The following is a 22955-nucleotide window of genomic DNA, read 5'->3' as shown; positions in this document are numbered from 1 at the left end:
GCCACTGTTAAAATCCTATGGAATGTTTTAAAGAGATCAGATTAAGCAAATCTATCTTTAGTGTTCTAAATGCCAATTTTTCTTAAAAAAAGATGAGCATTTAAGGCCATAAAATCAGTAAAACAGAAATTATGACAACTTTGTCAAATGCAGAGGTATGCCAGAGAAACCTCCAAAACCAATTAAAGCAAGTTCATAGATTTATTGACATATTAAACTTCTACAGAAAATTTATTCCTAACTGTTCAGAACTATTAACACCCTTAGTCTCTTTTACAAAGAAAATTGTTAGATTCAGTTGGAAGTAACAAGTAACAACTGACACCCTACAACAAACACTAACTAGAGCTCTAGTTCTCACTTATCCTAAATTTTGTGATTTTTTTTTTTTATCTTTCTGCTGATGCCTCAAATGAGTACACTGCTGCTGTATTAGAACAAAAGGAAGGAGATTATAAAAAAAATGATTAAAATAAGATCCGATCATCTTGTCATTTCTAACTACTATGAAAAATAAAAATCAACACATAATTAGATGGGCACTACAACTACCAGAATATAACACTGCTATGGCATCTATTTCAAAAGGAAATGTAGTAGCAGATTACCTATTGTTACACCCTGATAACTTAAGAATGTGAAAATTTCAGTTATCATGATGTAACAAGAGAAGAAATAAAAACCCTGTATAGATAACTAAGTAAGCAAGCTTGTTCCTAAGCAGATATCGTTAAGAGCTTTTGAAAGTAACCAATACAAAAAAATTAAAAGAAAGAAAAATATGCTTGCATCCAGGTGAAAATTATAGCTGAAATTGTTTGGTTGAACTAAATAAAAAAAAAGGAAGGGAATTTTAATACAGTTGTGATATGATAAAATAAGGTTAAGTAAAGCAAAGAAGATTAGTCATAGGATTTTGTATGTGAGAGGCTAGTTTTCACACTTGAACTAAGAGATTAAAGATTAGAGTTAATTCTTAGAAAATTTTGGAAAGGGGATTAATTTAGTATAGATGACATAGAGGTTAGCTTAAACAAAAACTAAAGCTCAAGGTCATAATTCCCGAATTGAGTCTTCGTCACGAGTCACGTGCACATGGAGCGCATGATGTTTTGGCAGAAAAACACCACTCTAATTGGGCAGTGAAATCTACTGCGGTAAGGGGGAGGAAGAAAAGAAATTGAAGAAGGTGCCAGTAGGGGTCATCGTATAAAAGGGTTAAGAATCCCCCCCCCCCCCACGAGGCTTTTTCCTCAGAGTTTTCTTCACGAGTCTTCGTATAGGTCTCGCGTGGTTTTCCTGAGTGACGGGTTAGGAGTTTTCTCCATCCGACACAATAAGGAAACAAAGTGTGCGGGATTTCGATTCCATGTTCCTATTGTAAGAAATGAGGGACACCGTTCAGTTAAAAAGAAAGAAGATAATGTCAGTGTGTTTCATCGTCCAGCGATCGTAACGAGAGAAAGAAAATTCTATAAAGAAGTCAGTGCCCATGTGGTGAATTTCACAGCCATAGAATAGATGATCCTATGTATGTCCTTGATTGAAGAATGTAAGGTAAAGATTGTGAAAGCCCATCTTAGTGCCAAAAGAATTTAGGAGTGATAAGTTATAAAAGAGTTCGTCCTAGGAAGGTAAAATATTGGAAAAATGTAGAGACCAGTGTAGAAGACCCAAGTCAAAAGGTACTGTAAAAATTCATGTCAATTTAAATCATATGTAACCGTAATCATTGCTCAATTACTGAACAGTTGAAGGGATTAATGAGAATTATACTAGGACTTTAGTACATGTCAGACTAGAATGAAAATGAGCTTGTTACTATACATTAATAAGTAATCATGTGTGCCTAGAGATTTATGCATGTACATTGTATTTTATTTAAGAGAGTTTTAAAGGTAAAACTCTCTTAAATAATTTATCCTTATTAAATTTATCCTTTAGCTCAGCAAATGGATAAATTTAATCCATATTGTCTTAGTAAGAAAATTTGAGTAACTGAATATACATGTCCTAGAAAATACAGAATTATAGCATGATCAGATCAGTAAGGGGTTAGACAAAAAAGGTCAACTAGTTCTAGAATTATACGTTTGTATATATAGAATCTGTTATCGTGATATGATCACAATTCTTATATAGGATCTTAACCTAATACTTATGCTCAGCTAGTGTTAATTTGTATTATCTATTCTTAGTATTGAATTGAGTTTTATTTGATAAAGAATGAATTGTATCATGTTTAAGAGTTCAATAAACTTTTGTTCCTTGAAAATACAGTTGTCTGAGATTGCCGCTCAATGTACCACTTGTAACAACGTACGAACCTAATCACGTGGGGGGGGGGATTTTGTTAAGTTACGAGATAAAGGTCACGACTGCATATTAGTTTCACGCTCAGACATATTTTGGTAATTGCTCCTTGTTTTTGAATTTTATATCTTAAACTACATGTCCTGAAAGGCGCAGTATAAAATAAATATTTAGGGACACTAAGGGGAGAAGAAGCTTGAATATTTGTATTTGGGTGATATCTCATATATAGATAAGATTTGGAAAGATTTGGATAAAGACAAGTAGAAGTTCACACGTAAGGATAGTTGAAAGCCTAATAATCGTAAATTGGGACACAACACTATCTCAATCTTTAGGATCTGATGATGATCAGTCACCTAGGATCTCTGAATCAAGATGAAGAAAAGCCCCAAATTCATGTCATTGGTAAAAGAAATAAAGCCTACCTCACAAATCTGGAAAAAGGATCAAATTATTCATGCTCAGAAATCCTTTACTAAAAGCTATTTATGGAGAGTACTGAGAGATGAGACTCAATCAGATATATTTTTAAACTTGGAAGATTTATATTTGGATAAGGATGGATTACTCCTATCCATACAAATGGAAGAAAGAAAGTTGAAAGTGAAGATATTGGCATCAACTCAAAGGATACCTTGGTTCATGACATTTTGCATGCTTTTGACTTCGCAGGATGTGAAGGATTTTCTAGAACATAGCAAAGAATAAAGGATAGGTACATTTGGAAATGTATGAAGAGTGACTTACATACGTGAAATCATGTCATAAGTGCCAATTAAGATCTCCATTCAGAGGAAAAACTCCACTGTAATTTCATGTTCCAACAAGACATTTTCAGGCTGTTGATATTGATATGGTAGGTCCACTGTCAGCTAGTATACTCTAATGTCAATAACATGAGGCACTAGGCACAGAGAACAAAACTTCATTCCGACAAGTTCAAATTTGATAGTCTTCTCCTTGAAACATGTGAAAAGCTATAAACTGTCCAAACCTCAAGCACTCAGACTGCATGCCAATCTCTAAGTTTTGGAAGTGACCACTACTAACTGTTCATAATTTTTTTTAATTAATAATTATTTTAAATAATTTTTATCTACACAACTTTTGCGATTATTTTCTTGAACTCTCATAATGTAATCACATACAATATGGTGAAAAAAAAAAAAAAACATCACTGAAGAACTACTTTGATATATGTTATGGAGTAAATAGGTTTCTTAAAGAAATATATGTTTACACATGATGATATGTGCATCCATAACTATCAGTGAAATCTTGGTCAAATAAAGCAATAACAACAACATAGATTACGTGCCCGAAATGGGCACCTTGTCTTTCAAGACTGATTTTATAGTGCATGCAAAGGTCCTCTGTCATCTTGGAGAACAAGGGTTGGGGGGTGCTGGACCTATTGTGTAATTTTATCCCTTAGTTCATTGAGGTTTGAAGGCAGGTCATGGTGAAATATCCATTCCTTCAATATACCCCAAACAAAGGTATCAACTGATGTGAGATCAGGAGAACATGAAGGGTAGTGGAATTCTGTGAACCACGAAATGAGCCTCCACGACAAGCGTTCTGATTAATAGGCTCCAGAACCACGTGATGTGTGACGGGTTGCTCTGTCCTGTTTGAATACCTGTGCACAAAATAGAATGTTTTTTGCACGACACATTCTATGCAAATTCTGGATGAATGGAACTAACACATTCTCTATGTACATTCGCTATTCAAGGTCAGGGTTACACCACTCTCTTCACTGAAGTAGGGCCCAATTATGCCATGGCCAGAAACTGCACACCATGCAGTGACCTTCTCACTGTGAAGAGGTTTCTCTTGGACAATTTAAGTCTCGAGAATCCAAGAAAGATGTAGGTTCATCTCGTTACTTGACTACTTATATGGAAATGTGCTTAATCCAAAACCAGACGTTATGGAGGAAGGACGGATTTTCATAGATACTGAGCTCATGTGCTGCCCAATGTCTATGAAGATCCATACTTCATAGCACTGCATAGTGTCTTCATAGACACCATGCAGTGTAATCCATTACTGTTAAACACTGACCCACCTGAATGATGTATGAAAAAGGTACCTAGTTCCTTAAGGATTCTCTGTAGTGATCGCCTTGGTAACCCAAGTTTTACTGCTGCAAACAGCAGTAAAATGCAATCAACACCAAAGTGTTGACTGCATTTTGGAGATTATAACACTTACTCCAGCACATGCCCATGATTCTCATTTGTGTTCTCCATGAATGTCCTTTGTACTGCAGCAGAACAGTCCCGGTACATCGGAACCTCTCAATGCAATGATAAAACTATTGCTTGGGGTACATTTACAGAAATGACAAATAATCTACTTACACACACATCATAGGCTTAGACCATTTGCTCTACCAACTCCTATTCTATTCTTCTCGCCTGTCCTAGGACAGGTTGAGTCCCCTCCTGATGAGTGATTACTGATGTATTAATGCAGTCAGTTTGCCACTCCCCTGGGTAACTTGGCTATGGCTGAGGAAGATCCTTGAGTTCCTCACGTCGTCAACAGGAATCAAACCTAGGACACTTCTTCCCCATGCATATGATTGCGAAGTGCATAGCCACTAGGCTAACCACGTGGAGTATGAACAAAAATAATGTTCAACAATAATGGTCTTTTCTTCCATCAACAGCATTGCTACAGATAAATGTAATGGCATAGACACTACACATGCTCCTCTATTAATGTGTATGCAGCTGAATGTCATTTCTGATAGCATGTGTACTGATGGGAGGGTGTCAAAGTTCAGTACTGTGTTTTTTTGCACCCTACCGTACTTCAGATGTGACCAAGACACAAGGCTAATATATGGATACTTTGAGTCATTATTGAGATTCATGTTTGGTATATAGTTAATGGTCTGTCTCCCTGATGATGTCCACATAATGTTGGATAAAATATATTCGAGTTATTGAATAAAACTCTATATATTTTTTGTTACTTTGTAAGCTGTGAAGTTTTTAAATATACTCCAAATTGATTGTTGTCTAACATTACAAAAATGTCAATTTCTACATATTCATGATTCGATTATTTTGTCTGTGATCAAAACATCACTCCATATATCCCCTCCCCCACACATACATGTAGAAACATTTATTTTTCTACATGTATGTGTGGGGGAGGGGATATATGGAGTGATGGTTTCCAAAGATATGTTATCCTTGGTTTCCAAAGATATGTTATCCCAAGTTATCTAAGATACAAATCAAGTAAAATGCAAACAGCTGGCAAGTAAAACCTTTAGTTCCTTTTCTGCATATACTAAAACCACAACACTTTGACTAAACCATAATTCCTCCCTGTTTGATCTACTTTGACTCTAAATTTCCTTAACAAACCCACCTGTCATTTTCATTTGATGTCTCTATAATGAGATCATCCTTCCTGGGGACTCCAACGTCCAAACTCAAATTGCTTTCCTTCTCTAGTTTCACTGACCAAGCAGGCAGGGAAGCCAAGGTATCTGCATTAGCAACAGCTTATCACAGAGCATCAGTCACCCTACCAGAATACCTGACAGCCTCCAAATCTGCTAACACTTCTTAACAAGTTCCCTTCCCAAATATACTGTGGATAACAATTTTCCTCTTGGTAACTGAGACCACAACCTCGTCTCCTTTGTCATGGAATAACTTTCACCCAACAGTTCCCAGTCTGGTGTCCTTTGGCACTACAAAGATGCCAAATGGGATGATCACCACACTTTACCAAGAACTGCTCATTCCATGTCATCCATAGTCATCTGTCAGAAAGAAATCTGAAGAATCTCTTAGTAACCTGAAGAAATACAAGGCATCAAAGCCTGCCTATAGTATTAAGGACTTGTTCCCCAGGGCTATTGCCTATCCTGTTTCCATGCCTCCTTAAACATGGAAACAGGCCTGATTAAGTCCATTCCAAAGGAAGTGGATAAAAGTCAGCCAACGAATTACCATCCAATTGCTCTCACTTCTGTTCTCTATAAAACTATGGAGAAAATCATCAACCACCAATTTTTGCACCACATGGAGGCCTACCAACTAATCAGTGGCCAGCAATGATTCCACCACTCTTAATCCACAGCCAATCTTCTAACCTTCACTACCCACCTCTGGAATCAAGTCATGGAAAACAGCCACTCTTGACATCTCAAAGGTGCTTCATCAGGTTTGGCAAAGAGGCCTACTTAGCAAATTGCCATTTTGTGGTGTGCCTTTCAACTTCTATAACAGATCACCAACTTGCTCACTAGTCATCACTACAAGTCATGCTGAACAATTTCCTCTCCTCAAATTTCCCCACCATTGTTGGAATGGCTCAGGGTTCTGTACTCTCATCAACATTGGTAGGGAAATGTGAGAGCAGATGACAGTTTGCTGTCATCTGCTCTCATAATCTTTTAATCCAATCCAGCTTTGCAGGTGACAGTACACTGCATTCCTCATTTTCATTTGATGAACCTTGTAGTGCCCGATAGTTAGAACCCTCAAGATCTACTGTGATTAATGCCCTGAACTCCAATCTCCTAGCTATATCTCAACTGGGCAAGGACAACAAAGTTGTCCTTGCTCCATTGAGATACAGCTAGGAGATTGGATATAGCTTTGTTCAATGCTGCCAATACTCAGACCTGTCTGATCTATCTTGCAAAGAAGAATTCGCATCCCTTCCCCTAACTTTCAATAATAACCTGATATCCAAACACAATCAGATTTCCCTCCTTGGACTGACCTACACCTTCAACCTTTCTGACAAAAAGCTTGTACTTTTTTCTGCTTAAGACATACCTTCACAGCCTTTATTTTTTTTCCCCCCTATACCTTTACAGCTGCTAACTCAATGCAAATCAAAATCTGCCCAACAATGGAATATTGCTCATACACATATGGGATGGTACACCAAAATCCTCTCTAAGATTGTCCTCTTTTGGTTAACATCAAGCAATTTGGGTAATTAATGATCCCTCACACATAGATCAACTTCAATCCTTCTCTTAGTTTCAATTTCTACCTTATGCTTGTTCTACAATACTTCTACAGTGCTCCACTAAACTGGATATCATTCCTCTAACTTTCCTTCCAAAATCATAGAAACAAGAACTACTGCTAACCAACATTCACTTACAGTCAGGTTTGAACTTGCCAAACCAACTTTCCTACTGCCACTTTCATTTCATCTACTTCTGTTCAGTGGAACGGCTTCCCCTACTCTGCTTTCCCCCCAAAATACAACCTTCAGCTGTTCAAAAAAGATTCCTCTTTTCTTCTTACCTATGGCAATGATAAACTATATGACTTGCACCCTTGTGTAATGTGTGGGTCAAATATAGAAAGTTGCCAACAGATTGTGTGTGTTTTTTCTTTCTGGTCAATTTGGCAGTTTTCATGGATGGAAAAACTGTTGTCAGGAAGAAAAATCCTTCCACCATATATGAAGTTAATCTTTCTGAAAACAATGTTCTTCTTTTGCACTCATACAGATGAACTGCATCACTATGAAGAGAGAAAGCCAATCTGCAAAGTTTTTTTTTTTTTTTTCCAATTTTCTCAAATGTCTGTACTGCTGATCTAAGTAAAGAACCTTACTAATGCCAACTGTACAGAAAAGAGATATGCAACATATAGTCTCTCTCTCAGTCAGCTAATCCCAACTTTTTGTATGGCCCATTTCTACCAATGAGGTTTAGGAAACAAAGTGAAGATTGCCACCATAAATGCATACCTTTCTTACGTGAAACAGATTTACTCATTTAGCAACTAAAGCAGCTGTTGTCATGTTTGATCTTCAATGTAGGACCTATAGTTTTAGTTTCTCCATTCCTCTTTCACATGAAAGTAATACTCTTCAAGGATATGCCAATCATACACACTGTAGGACCCTCATTTTGCTATACCCTTATTTGAAGGTACAACAATAAATAAAGAAGTACAAAAATAAACAGCAGTAGAGTACATGGCAACCTGGCAGTGAAATTATCATGACACAGCAGCAGATAACCCTACTGATGTTTAATCAACAAGGTCATGCCTGGAAGGAATCTGAGTATGGCAGCAAGTGAGAGAAACTACCAAGCCACACCAGAAAGAGAATGCACTCTGTGTGTGTGTGTGTGTGTGAGAGAGAGAGAGAGAGAGAGAGAGAGAGAGAGAAAGAAAGAGAAAGAGAACATTTTTGCAAGCCTTCCAAAATGGAAAGGTCTGATTACTATTTTCATTGATCTAAACAGCTGCTCCAACTGAATAACAGAAATAATTCTAACTGGAATGAAGCCCTTCATTCCAATTCCACTCAAAATCCCTACTATTACTGAATCCTTAGGTCACCAAGTGTGCCAAGACAGTCACAATAAAAATTGGTATACCACAAGTGGCTAGAGAACAAAACTACAGCTTTACAATCCAACTTGCAATCGCAACCAACAAATACAAAACCTCTGCCATTGGGTATGACTTTTACCCTTTTATGCTTCCATCACAAGAATACCTCCATATAATGTAGTCCTGAAGATATGGGGGGGGGGGGGTTGAAAAAATTCAGAAGAGAGTGACCAAGACGATGACAGGTCTTTGGAAGGCATCTTATGAAATCAAACTGAAGAGTTGTGGATCGCAAAGTTTGGTTAATAGATGGAAAAGAAGAGATAGAACAGAAACATAAGTTACTAAAAGAGGTGTAACAGGATAGATGTAGAAGATTTTTAATACATGCCAAGAAAGGAGAGAACAAAATCTAAGATTTTGTTTATTCATCCCTAGATGGATGCTGTGTATGAGTGAGTAGCAAGGGCATGAGAACTAGATTTTTACTTAGAGAGTGAAGAATGAGTGGCACAGATTACAAAACACGGTTTTGAGTGCTTTGTCAGTGAACAAGTTTAAGGATAGATGTGTAATAATGGTTAATGTGGGGACAGTGTTTGAAATAACTAATTTCAAATAACAATATAACTATTCGAAGTTTATTTTGCACTTGGTTAAACTATAATAAATTTAGTTTAATCCTTTATCCAAATGTAAGCAAACAAAGTTTGCACCTGAAAATATCTTCAGGACTGAGGTAAGGTGGTACATCCCTGGCAACTTACCAGGGATGTATCCCAAGTTGCCAAGGGATGTACCACCTTACCTCAGTCCTGAAGATATTTTCAAGAGCAAACTTTTGTTTGCTTACACTTGGATAAAGGATTAAACTAAATTTATTAAAGTCTAACCAGTGCAAAATAAACTTCCAACATCTTTCACTAAATCCAGAGTAATTTAATAATAGGGTACACCGGTTGGCAACTCGTACGGATAAATATGACCTCTCTATTGCTTCTGCCTTAGTATCACCACTCTGGGTCTGCCTCCCACTGATGAGACCTCAATAAAGGTTGAAACTGGTCTGGGTAGTGGCACTTCCCTTAATGCATAGCAGTGTCCACAAGGAGATGTGCTTTGCATTATGGGAGATACTGAGACAAGGAGTGATGAGAGCTTGGTCCACCTTTGCTACGAGTTGCCAAGGGATATACCACCTTACCTCATTCCTGAAGATATTTTCAGACGCAAACTTTGTTTGCTTACACTTGGATAAAGGATTAAACTAAATTTATTATAAACAATATAACTAATTTCAAAAAGTTACACTTGTTTTTTCTCTTTCTTTACAGCTCAAGCTAGCTGTCCTGATGCTGTCACATTTCACGGCAATATAGTTTCTGCCAAAACAGATCTAGCCATCACTTACCAAACTATCATCTTGTCATTTACCCTTTCATAGTTTACAATGGGTCATAGTGTTTCATCTGACCATTCACTGTGTCATGGCAGGCTTCATCTTCTCAATTCCCCTACCAATTCTAGAGTGCCTCAAGGCTCTTTCATGAACTTCCTCCTATACATATAACTTTCTCTCACTAACTACAAATCCTCACTATCCATAGTTTTTCTGATGGCAGCACACTCCATTCCCCACTCTTCATTTGATAAACTTTGTAATGCGTAGTGATTGTAAGCTTCAAGAGCTTCCACAACCAAACTGATTTCATTGCAATTCTATAATTTGCGACTCTTAATCCTGCGGAGGTAGCGGTCAAAAAAATTGCAGCTTAGGTCGCATGTATCAGAGCAATGCATTCATTACTAGTATGTGCTGAAATGAGATTAAAAAAAAAAAAAAAACTGCAAATATAATACATGATGGTTTATTTATTTTCAGTTATAATCTAGAAATTATTGAACAAAGAAAAGAAAAAAAAAACAACTAAACCAATATTATACTGACATCGGAGTTTGCGGTATCCCTCAGATACAATTTACTATCAAATATCACTTTTGTTTTTGACTCTATCATTCTCATCATCGGACTCAAGTAACATTCGCTGAATCTCTTCAACATCTGATGAATTATCCAATGGATATATTTTTCCAGCCATTTTCAACGGTAAATTAAAAAAAATAAAAAAAAAACTAAACCAATGCTATACTGACATTGGAGTTCGCGGTATCTCTCAGATACAATTTACTATCAAATATCACAAACCTTTATATAACAAGTGTTAAACTAAACTGATGGCATAAACAGTGTCTGAAATATCACTCGTAATAGATGTATGCACAGCTAGTCATGACCTCCAAGCTATAACTGGAGATGTGTACGAATATTTATATTAAAACAATTTATTTGTATCTGTCAGATCAGAGACGATCTCTGCAGGGTTAAACTTCTGAACTTCAATGCCACCAAAATGGTAGTCATAACTTATTTCTTTTCACTTGGTTAGACTATAATAAATTTAGTTTAATCCTTTATCCAAGTGTAAGCAAACAAAGTTTGTGTCCGAAGTATCTTCAGGACTGAGGCAACTCATGGTAAAGGTGGACCAAGTTCTCATCACTACTTATGTTAGTATTTCCCATAATGTAAAGCACACATCTCCTTGCAGACATGTATATAATGCTATGCATTAAGGGAAGGGCCACTATCCAGACTGGTTTTGACCTTTATTGAGGTCTCCTCAATGAGAACCCGACCCTTCAATAAAGGTCGAAACCAGTCTGGGTAGTGGCCCTTCCCTTAATGCATAGCATTATATACATGTCTGCAAGGAGATGTGCTTTGCATTATGGGAGATACTAAGACAAGTAGTGGTGAGAGCTTGGTTCACCTTTACCACGAGTTGCCTCAGTCCTTAAGATACTTCAGACACAAACTTTGTTTGCTTACACTTGGATAAAGGATTAAACTAAATTTATTATATGACTTATTTCACATAATGATCATTTTCCCCTAACCATGATGATACTCAGATCTCATGTTTCTTGAGATGACGTGCACCATCTTTTTTCTTAACACAATCACATCAGCTTCATAGCCTCTCTGGAATTCAGGAAACTTGACATCCTTGGGTTTCTGTTCAAGACTGCTTCTCAAATGTAGCTGCTAGCACTATATAAATCCCATGCTTAACTGTGAAATAGTGCTCGCACATTTAGGGTAGAGTACCCAAAAAAGAAATGTAAAAGTGCTTCATGCTATAATGAAAGGGGCAATCCAGTTAACAGATGCCTATTCTCTCAGTCACTTTTTTTTTCATAGGTGCTGTTTGTCTCACAGATGTTTCTGAATAAGAAGGATAACTCTTCTACTGGTTACTTTTTGATGAGAAATGTTCTGCTGAAAATAGACCATCTTGCCCCTCATTCCCTTTACACAAGCAAGAATGCAAAGTAGCTGCTTGTTAACATCCACATGTTCTACAGCTTCAAACATAGCAAACCAACTTCTCATCCTCATCTTTCATTATATATAAATCCATTCTTTGGAGAATCCTTCCTCACACTGTTTTCTCCAAAGACTAACTTCCAGCTGTTTAAAAAAACATGTCAATAGATTCATTTTCTTAACTAATCCCCATACAGACTCATGTAATGCAAATTTTGCAACCTCTCAGATGCAGATTGAAGAAGAAAAAAGTCCTCCTACTATTTCAATGCTTCCCCCCCCCACCCCTTTGTTACCTGAAAAGATCCGCAGACGATGCTATCCTGTATGGCCAACAAAGTCTCCTCTGGTCTGGGTGAAAGTTCAACGAGTCTAAAGCTTTGTTCTCTGAACTTTACCCCTGGTTTTTGTCTTTTTTTTTTTTTTATACTCTCTTATTCCACTGACAACTATCTTGTAATATGGAAATTAGATCATTTTTGAATGATTTTGAAGATGAGCTAATCCTTATCCTAATAAGCATCCTACTTAATTTTTATGCTATCTAGACTATCCCAATGGTAATCTTTCCTTCTCTGTATATAGAAAACATACTCACACAGGCAGATACATTCATAAACTCTCCCAGCATCACCCCTCTCAACAATATGGCATTATTAAAGCTCTAACCAACAGAGCCAAGCCCATAAGCTTTGTTCCAGTGGAACCTCCCTTTCAACCGAACTCAACCACATACACAACACTTTCCTTTCCAATGGCTACAGCGATTACAGAATTTAAAAAAAGAATCAGTTCCTCCCCCATTTCTCAGCCATCTCTTCAGAAATGCCATCACCATACCCTACATCCATGCCACATCAGAAAAAATAGCCAGGTTAAAAAAGTACAACCTCCACACAGCGTTTAAGCCCCACCAAACTTACTATCCTTATCCGTTCCACCAAAGATCAGCTCCCTCCTCTTTCAGTTCCTTGAGTACATACAGTACCCAGTTCCCGCAAGCTTGCTTACTTTGGATAGACAGGCAGATCAGCAAACATCTGTGTAGAAAAACACAAATTATACATCTGCAATCATGACTATGGTCAATCTGGCCTTGCAGACCATGTTTTGTTTACAACCCACAGGATCTCCTGGAGAAAAAAACACCATGCTCGACCGTGATAAATTCAAAAAAGAAAGACTGTTTTTAGAATCTCCGGTGACACTCAAAAATCAACTGAATTTAACTAAATAGGGGAATTAGATAAGTACCAGATCGACATAATAGGGGTGACTGAAACAAAAAAGACCAAAACTGGTGAGATCTTTCTCAGCAATAAATACAAAATGTTATATTCAGGCAATTACAATCAAGGAAAAGAAGGAGTACCCATAGTATTCAACACAAAATATGAAGCTAATCTTCTTGAATTGCAGTCAGTCTCAAGTAGAGTAATGTAGGCAAATATGAGAATGGGGAACTGGACAATGAGACTTATTTGTGCCTATGGTCCCACAGAAGGTTCTACTAAGGTAGAAGAATGTGGAGGAATTTTTTGACGCTTTAGAAAAAGCAACTGACACAATGAAAAAGGAAAAGTTGGTCCTTGTTGGGGATCTAAATAGCAGAGTAGGAAATGATTGGAAGACATATAAAAATATTTTGGAAAAATTTGGAGAAAAGAGCAAAGCTAATAATAATGGCAAATATCTGTTGGATTTCTGCTCAGGACATGGACTGGTTATTACTAACACCATGTTCCAACATAAAAATGTGCACAAATTCACATGGAGAGAAGAGGCTAGGAATAAGAAAAGTCTCATTGACTATGTTATTGTTGATAGTGATGTTTTCTCCCGTGCAGGACACCAGAGTGTACAGAGGATTTGAAATTGGAAGTGATCACTATTTAGTCTTGAGCAGGATAAAATTGAATTTCATATTGAAAAGAATAACATGTAAGAAAGTTTTAAAGCGAATAAAAGTTGAGCAGCTCTCAGATGTGAACTGTAGACTAAAATACACAAAGATTATTGAAGAAAAAAAGAAAGAGTTTGAGAACAGGAATCAAATCTTGGAGATTCAGTGGCAAACTCTGAAGAAAACATTGATTGATTCTGCCAGAGAGGCATATGGTGAGGTTGTGTGCAAGGATAAAAAAATCAGAAACCCCTGGTGGACACAGGAAGTTAAAGAGGCAGTGAAGGAAAAGAAGAAAGCATATCAAAAGTTCCTGGCAAATAAGTCAGCTTTTACTCTTACAGAATACAGAGACAAATGTAAGAAAGCTAAACAGTGTGTAAAACTAGCTAAACAAAAGTCATGGGAGGACTTTGGCAAGAATATAGAAAATAAATATCACGAAGGTGGCAAAATATTCTGGAGGTTGTTGAAGAAGCTTAGGAATGGAGGAAAGAGTGCTGTAAAAGGAGTTAGAGATGATAAAGGTGACATGAAAACAGGAGAAAAAGATATCCTTGAAGTATGGAGTAATTATTTCGAAAAACTGCTAAATGAAACAAGCAGTGATGACAGCACAGTGATAAAAAACACTGACCAGGCATGCAGTCAGGAATACATATCCATACTTAAAGTAGAAAAAGCCATTAAAGGCTTGAAATGTGGAAAGGCAGCAGGAGTAGATGATATTCGACCAGAAATGCTGAAGTATGGTGGTATAAAAGTCTTACAGTGGCTGCACTGCATAGTTCAGAAAGCCTGGACTGAGGGATGAATTCCCGATGATTGGAGTAGAGCTCTCATAGTACCCATATATAAAAAGGGAAATAAAACTGAATGTGAGAATTACAGAGGTATTTCCCTACTGAGTGTTCCTGGCAAGATCTATGCAAGTATACTTGAGAAACGGTTGAGAAGAATTGTGCAAGAAAAGCTTGGTGAAGAACAAGCTGGATTCAGGCCAAATAGAGGTTGTCAGGATCAGATCTTCACTTTACGACAAATAGTCGAGAAAGCATGGGAATATAATAAAGATCTGTATTTAAGTTTTGTCGATTTGGAAAAGGCATATGACAAGGTGCCAAGAGAGAAGCTATTCAATACGCTGCAGTTATATGGTGTCAATGGGGCATTATATCAAGCAATACTTAGTCTGTATATGAGTTGTAAGTCAGCAGTTAGAATTGAAGGAAGTACAGGAAGATGGTTTAATGTTAAATCTGGAGTGAGACAAGGATGTACATTATCCCCTCTGTTATTCATTATCTATATGGATCACATTATGAAGGAAAGTGGTATTAAACCTGATATCAAAATTGGATATGTTAATGTCAGCTCTTTGCTTTAAGCGGATGATGTTATACTTCTAAATAAATCCGCTACGTCTGCAAGATTCTCTGACTAAATTGAATAGCTGTTGTAATAGATATGGTATGAAGGTCAGCAATAAAAAGACAAAGACAATGAAAATAGGCAGAATCATTGAAAATGTCAACTGTGTTGTGAATGGAGAACCTGTGGAACAAGTAAAACATTCCAGTTACTTAGGCACGATTTTTACTGAAGATGGTAAATTAAATATAGAAATAGACAACAGAATCAGTAAAGCTGGTATGGTGGGAAGTCAATTGAATAAATTCATATGGAATAAGAGAGAAATTAGTCAGAACACTAAATTAGCTGTATACAAGACAGTGTTCAAACCAGTTTTAACTTATGGATCTGAGAGCTGGATCAGAAGTACAACACTTGACCAAAGACTAGAGAAAGCAGATATGAGAGTCCTGAGAAAGATTAGAGGCGTGAACAGACGGCATCAATGGCAATATCATATTAAAAATGAGGATATTAGGAAAGAACTTGACATTGTCAGCATCCAGGAATGCGTTAGCAGAGCTAATCTCAGGTGGTATGGTCACTTAAATACAATGGGAGAGGAAAGATTAGCAAAACAAGTGTTTTCTGCCAGGTTGGCAGTAAAACGACCCAGAGGAAGACCAAGATATAGGTGGATTGATACGGTACAAAGTGCCTTAGATGAAAGAAATATAAGATCTGATAATGTTGGAGTCTTGACAAGTAACAGACTGATTTGGAGGAAAATTGTAGATAGGAAGTTAGTAATGATGTAAATTTTTCATGTAGTACTGTCATATCCTGTACACCCCTTGAGGGTACATAGCAGGAATATGATGATGATGATGATGAGATCCCATGTTACATCCTAGGCCTAGAAACGCCCATAGAGGGCGCACCATCTAGATAGGACTTTAGAGTCACCCACATGTTTTACTTAGTATTATACTGTATTTGAGTTTGTTACAAAAGTTATTTATAATTCCCGAAGATGTCTCAGTGACCGAGATGAAATATTGAAAGCAGTAAAATTAGTTTTAACCCTTTCCCAGTGCTGAAAATATTCCATTAAACATTCAACATGATAGTATCTAGCCACCTCTTGGCTAGTAGAAGACAGGCAGTATGAATTTCCAATTCCATCACTGCTGATGTGTGCAAGATCTTTCTGATTTGAGTGCTCTTGATACCTCAAGGATTTTGATTAAGTTTGGAATAAAAACCTCGGAACTTCCCACATGATGGAAATTAGCCTATCTTTTGCAAACATTCCATCAGGCTTTCTCTCTGGTCAAAAATTACATCCAGATGATGAATAGATTTTTATTTGCAACATTGAAATAATTCTGGGGATCATGTTTTGACAATTCTTTCCCTTCTATATATCAACTGACCAGTCATCATGAAATACAATCAACATTTGTTGATATGTTTGACTTCTGTTTCATTTGACATGTTATGCAGTACACAAATGAACATAATTCCAATACCCATCAATAAAACCTTATGCACTGACAGTGGTGGACCGTTAACTTTGGGGGCCTATCCAATTAACCAAAATCAATCCAAGTTTGGGTTAGTTGTGGCGACTCATTTGCCATTTTGTCGAAAAACTGTTTTTTTTTTTTATCCTTTTTTAAAAGAAAAAATTATAGGCAACAGACATTGAAGAACTTTTTTATTTTATTTGATGCACTTGGATATCCAAACTTTTATATAGTTATAATGAAAAAGGTTTTGTATACATAACAAACATCAAACATAAATAAAAAATAAAATATATTAGGTATTACTTTTAGTAACAAACAAAAAAACAAAACAAATTCTCACATCAAGAATAAAGACTAAGAAGAAAAAAAATAATAATACTCATTCCTAAAAATAAAATAAATAAAACATTCCAGAAGTTATATAATGTAAGTTTTTTTAATACATTAAAGAGACATTTAAAGAGTAACTCTTCTGCATTTTTGGGCTGCAAATTATTTTATTTGATCATCACATTGTAATTCTTTGGTTAAATCACAGTTTATGGAAAGAATTCATAAATAATTTAATCTTTCATTCGTTATTGTTGTCCTATATTTGTTTTCTATATAGGACATCCTGGAGAAGGATCACTCCATCTCACAGGTGGTGATTGGCAAGGCCAAAAAAAATTTATAGCAATTCGGAAAAACATCGACAAGTTTCTTTTCATAAATTAGCTTGAATATATCACCGCATGAGTCATATGAATCTGGCTTAGTCTGTAAGTAGGATTTTAACCGAATGCATTAATTGACTAAATGTTCGTCTATATCATCCGAATAATAATCAATAACATTACGTGCACTTTCCAAGTCAATATTTTCGATATTAATGTCTTGCAAATTCATTAAAAATTTGAATCTTTTGCTAAATTCCCTGTAAACATGGCCTCTTCTGTTTAAATCCATAATCAACTTATCTAATGCAACGTACAGCGTATCCCGTTTAAATTTTTCTGCTTCATTTAGCGAAACTTTCTCTGTAGATTTCTCCAAAAAATTTGAAGTAATAAGTCTCTTTTTTAAATCACTGTATTCTTTTTCCACACTAGTACTTAATTTTTTGGCTGTCTCCTCGTATTCGTTTAGTTTCTGATCTGATTGTTCTCATAAGTTGCTCACAAACACTTCTAATGACGTAATCAATTTCTCACCATCACATATGTCTAAGCCTAGGGTCTGAACTTTTTTACTAACTAAACTGAATCTCTAAAATTTCTTCTCAAAAAACAGTTAAAATCACAGTTTCAAGTTTCACCAAATCATTATATAATTTCTGTGCCTCTCTTCGAAAATCAAGTTTCTCATCTATATTGTCACTAAACGTTTTTAATATGTTCATGATATCACTGTAACTATTTAATGACTATTTAATATTCAACTATACTGTGCTATACATAACCTCAAATGTCAAACGGTGAGAGCAGAAAGTATATATGTGAGAGCTACGCTAAGCTAACAAGCTTTAGATGATCAGGATGAGCTAGACTTGTACTCCCATTCCAACGTTGCTATATTATTTGTATAATTGACAAATGACAAAGTATATTTTGATTTTACTGACTACCGACAGAGGCGATAGAAGACAGAGCCATATTTACTATTTACTGTCATTTAAAACATTGATATTTGATATTTAATTCAAATCCAATAATGTTGCAAATTAACGATTTTAACATTACCTAGGTACGAAAAAATTTTTCGTACCTAGGTAATGTTAAAATTTATGTTAACATTACCTAGTATATATAATTTATTACTAGGTATAATTTATTTTTTCTTAAATTTGTAATTTAAATTGTTTTTATTTTTATTTTTTTGACCGCGAAGGAGCCCTTTGATTGAACGAGGCCTTGGGCTGAAGCCCATAAAGCCCATGCCTAAGTCCGTCCCTGTGCACTGATAATAAACCTTTCTTCGATTAGAATCCTATAATATATTTAACTCCAATGTCAACAAACCTCAATCATGTATTTATTTCCCACAAAAAACCTCTTTATACATACAGAAAGGACTATATGTTGTTTGTTTATTCATAATAGTGTCTCACACCAAGAAAGAGAAAAAAATTTATTTCTTAAACTTAATATTTTGTTGGTTTTCTAGAAACCCAGTATCTTCAGAGCACAAATCATAACTGTGACAAGCGCACAGGCACATCTAAATCATTGGAAACAATTCAAACTGTAACTGAAACAGAACTGTCTTAACTTTGTGCCCTCTATGAAGCAGATAACCATAAAATTAATTTGAAGTCAGGCTGTCTGGTTTCTGAATGGCTGTCTCCAAGATCTTTGGCCAATTAAAGCAACCATACGTCTGTGTAATATCAATATCTTCTTCCATTTAATCCTACATGGAAGGATATCCAGAACATGATCCGCCAATCCCAATTGCCATACAGATGCCTGCAGGTGTAATTTCTGTGTTCAAGGCAGATCTTAACTGATTTGCAAGTCCATCTCTAAAGGATTTGCAAGAGGATGAAGTTGATCTAGGGAAAACAAATGACAATAGCTAACTGAATGAATGGTTTGAAAGTGGCATGGAGATCATATTTGCAGAGAACTTTAGCTAGCTTTTTTTTTGATAAATCCTTAATATGTGGATGGGGGGGGGGCATGCAGTATTTTATCTGTTTTATAATAGGGTTATAGCCATTGCTAAAATGGTGCTGTGAATGTCCTTGAGTTGCAAGGGCTTGGTGAGTAAGCATTATAAGGATGCCCTACCATACTGTTGGGATGGGTGTGTGATGGCTTATGTATGTGTGGGTTTTTCTGTAAACAGAAAACTTGCTACCACATTACTAGTATCTAGCAAGGGGATACAATGGTTACTTTCTTTTTCTGTTGTAAAGTTTAGTTTAGGATGCTGGTTGTTGAAAAGTGCTAAAAATATATCCAATGTGCCTGTGCTATGAGCAGCAAACACATCATCACCATAGCGCAGTTATGGACCACCATTTGAAAAAAATCTTCAACAACATAACACTTCTCAATCAAAACTACCACAGAGCATGTAGTGGCAAATCTATTGTCACAGGCACTCTCAGAAGACACTGTCAATGCACTGTTAAGGGCATAATTTCACTATCACTCCCCAAAAAAAGTATCAGTTTTGGAAATAGTGTGGAATGTGGCCATATGATTTCTCACCCACACTGGCTAACAATATTCATCTTGGTGTGGCCATCTGATGAAATCCAAACCTACCAGGAGTAACATTTTCTACCTAAAGAAATAAACACTTAAGTTATACAGGAACAAAAAAATTATAATAACCAAAGCTGATAAAGCAAATGCAAATGTTATTATGGACCAAAACAGAAAAATGAATCATCTCCTTAAGAACTTCTCTGCTTATCAGATTATAGATTGGGATCCTACAATCTCATAAAAAAAAAAAAAAAACGTATAAATTATTAAACGAATCTGCACAAAAACATTCAAGACCAAAGTTCACAACATGGGTTTCCATGGCAAGACTGCAATATGCAAACCCCACATTACCCAAATCAACATGAAGCATAATCTTAAACAGTGCAAAGAACGTGCATGAGACATGAAAGCTTGGAAAGCTGTTATGGAGCACAGTTTCCAAAAATAGATTAAACATGAACAGAAATAAACGAAAACAGAGTAATTAAATGTTTCATATGGCTATTTTTCTATATGGATCAGAAACAGACAATCAACAACAAAACAGAAGAATTGAAGATCTCAAGATGTCGGCATACAAAACAGAAATGAAAATCTTAATAGATACAAAAATTAGAAGTAATATAGAACATACAGAAAGTATTGTTATAGTGAAATTTACCTAAGTAACTTTCACTAAACAAATCAGTGAAAAATTTCAGCCTAAGCCCACAAAATGCAATTCAGACAGAAATTCACAACAGCAAACATGCATATATTTATTTACAGAATCAAATAAATATATTTACTTACATTAATTAGTATAATAACTAAATAATACATGTTAAAATAATATTAAATTATTAATATAATATGAAAAGGTGATAATATTAATGTCATAATATTAAAATAATACCTTTTAATATGTTGACAGCATAAAAGAAAATTGCATGTTTTGGGTAAACCTATATATTACCATAAATTATATTTTATATAAATCATATCCATGAAACACTGTTAGCCTACAGTACATCTGTATTAATACTATGAGTGAGCTAAGAGATTTTTATAATTATTTTATTTATTTTTACTTTATCCAGCAACCCTGTTCTAGAGACCAAATGCAGAATGTTTTCAAGCTACTTCAGGCCTCCAATCATCAAAGTGGTTGTCTTGCATTGGGCAATGAAATACATCTACCACCTAAGGACACACACACACACACACACACACACACACACACACACACACACACACAAATATCAATTCCCATAAAGAGATTCAAACCTGCAGCCTACCAGTTGGAAAACAACTATGATACTTGAATAACCAGGCCAGCTAATTTGTTAATAGTCAATAAGTTTCATAAATTTGTATATTTTATATATACATATATAAAAATTTGGAGAAAACCAGTAGCGAGAAACTAATTAAACAATGACTGGACTAGAATATGTCCCTAATCATAACACCTCCTGTACATCTGGAAGTATATGTTTCAGGAACTTAAGTTATTGAACTTATTTTAAACAGGTCCACTTGCTCATAATATGAAATCAGTTTTATCTTGGTTTTAATATAAAACTAAATTTTTAATTTCTAAACAGTTAATGCACTAACTATTTAGAGAATGTTTTGTATTGGTAATTTTCTAAGTTGATCAATTAGACATAGATTGGATTAAAATAACAAAGTTCTCAAATCAGTATATTTAAATTCTTATGAATGAACTTTCAAAATAACCCAAAAAATTTTGAAATGATGGCCATAACATCAGCATGTTTACTCAAAGCATTTCTATAATGATGCAACAGTTGATTCTGCAGTGTAGCATGAAAAATACAAAGGTACTTTTCAATCCTTAGTAACAACTGAAAGTTAGTCAGAGGTTACTTCTAAAAAAACATGATGACCAGAAAGATAGGAGCATCTCTTATAACTAATAACATTTTAATAAAAAATATTACTTAATAAAGAAGGAAAACAGCCTCACCAAGTATGTTCCCAAGGATTATAAGCATACAGAAAGTCAACTAAGGCTGCATCTGTTCCATATGAATGATAACCACCATAAACATAAATTCTTTGTGTTCCTCTATCATAAACACTTGTGTGTCCAAAACCACCTTTTACAATAGCTCCACGAGTTTCTATGAGTTCCCAGGTATCAGACACTAAAAATAAGAGATAGGGTATAGTTTTAAAGCAATCAGTTAGTGACACATAATTTATTATTTTTGCATGAAGATTTATATCCTATACTGGATTCATTCTTCAAGAGTAAATACAGCACAAATCTGATTACTGGGTATTTAAATATAACAAGTCCATTTTTACTTGGGTATAGTCCATTAGTCATTCAACTAGCTGCCACAAAATAAATATTAATTTACCTTAAATACAGCAACAGTTTGCTGATCCTGTCATGTGGTTACCTACTCAAGCTTTAAATCCCTTAATGATATCTATCATTTCTGTTATCAGAATCCATTAAAAGATTAACTGTATGTCTGACATGCCATGTGAAACCAGCTTCAAGTACATTATTTTACTTGGAATTTCCCCATGATAGTAATTTTAATGTATCTTTCAATATTTTATTTATAAATTCACATTAGTCTAAAAGTTGGCCTTGAAAATAATTCCATGAGAGTTTTTTTGTTATATATATATATTATCAAAACATGTATTGAACATCATACTAACAAATTGTAATATTTATTTAAATGTCATCATACTTTTTCTCTGCTTTTATGAACCACAAAAGAGAGCATACTGCAAAACTCCTTCTAGCTGGTTTTGAGTTAGCAATTTTTGATTATTACCAGCAAATTTTGTTTGCATAACATATGCTTAATGTTAATGATTAATTCTTTAATGATATCTTCATTTTTCAAATTATCCTGCCCATTGATTCCATCTCTTTACTCTTTTTTA

General features: G+C 35.4%; 1 protein-coding gene across 1 annotated transcript in view; it reads right to left on the bottom strand.

Annotated features, from left to right (window-relative positions):
* Positions 1–22955, bottom strand: part of LOC150107312 (attractin-like protein 1) — a 447772-nt gene that overhangs the window by 327352 nt on the left and 97465 nt on the right. The window contains exon 6 of the mRNA XM_090391786.1: positions 22012–22192. Within this exon, the coding sequence (XP_090247912.1) occupies positions 22012–22192 (181 nt within the window). The remainder of the gene's footprint in view (positions 1–22011; positions 22193–22955) is intronic.

Source organism: Typopeltis vanoorti, chromosome 4 (assembly GCF_054136105.1).
Source record: "Typopeltis vanoorti isolate ZY-2024b chromosome 4, IOZ_Tvanoo_1.0, whole genome shotgun sequence".
NCBI classification, from domain to species: domain Eukaryota; kingdom Metazoa; phylum Arthropoda; class Arachnida; order Uropygi; family Thelyphonidae; genus Typopeltis; species Typopeltis vanoorti.
Note: the sequence above shows the minus strand (reverse complement) of the source record. Positions and strands in the feature narration are given on the sequence as shown.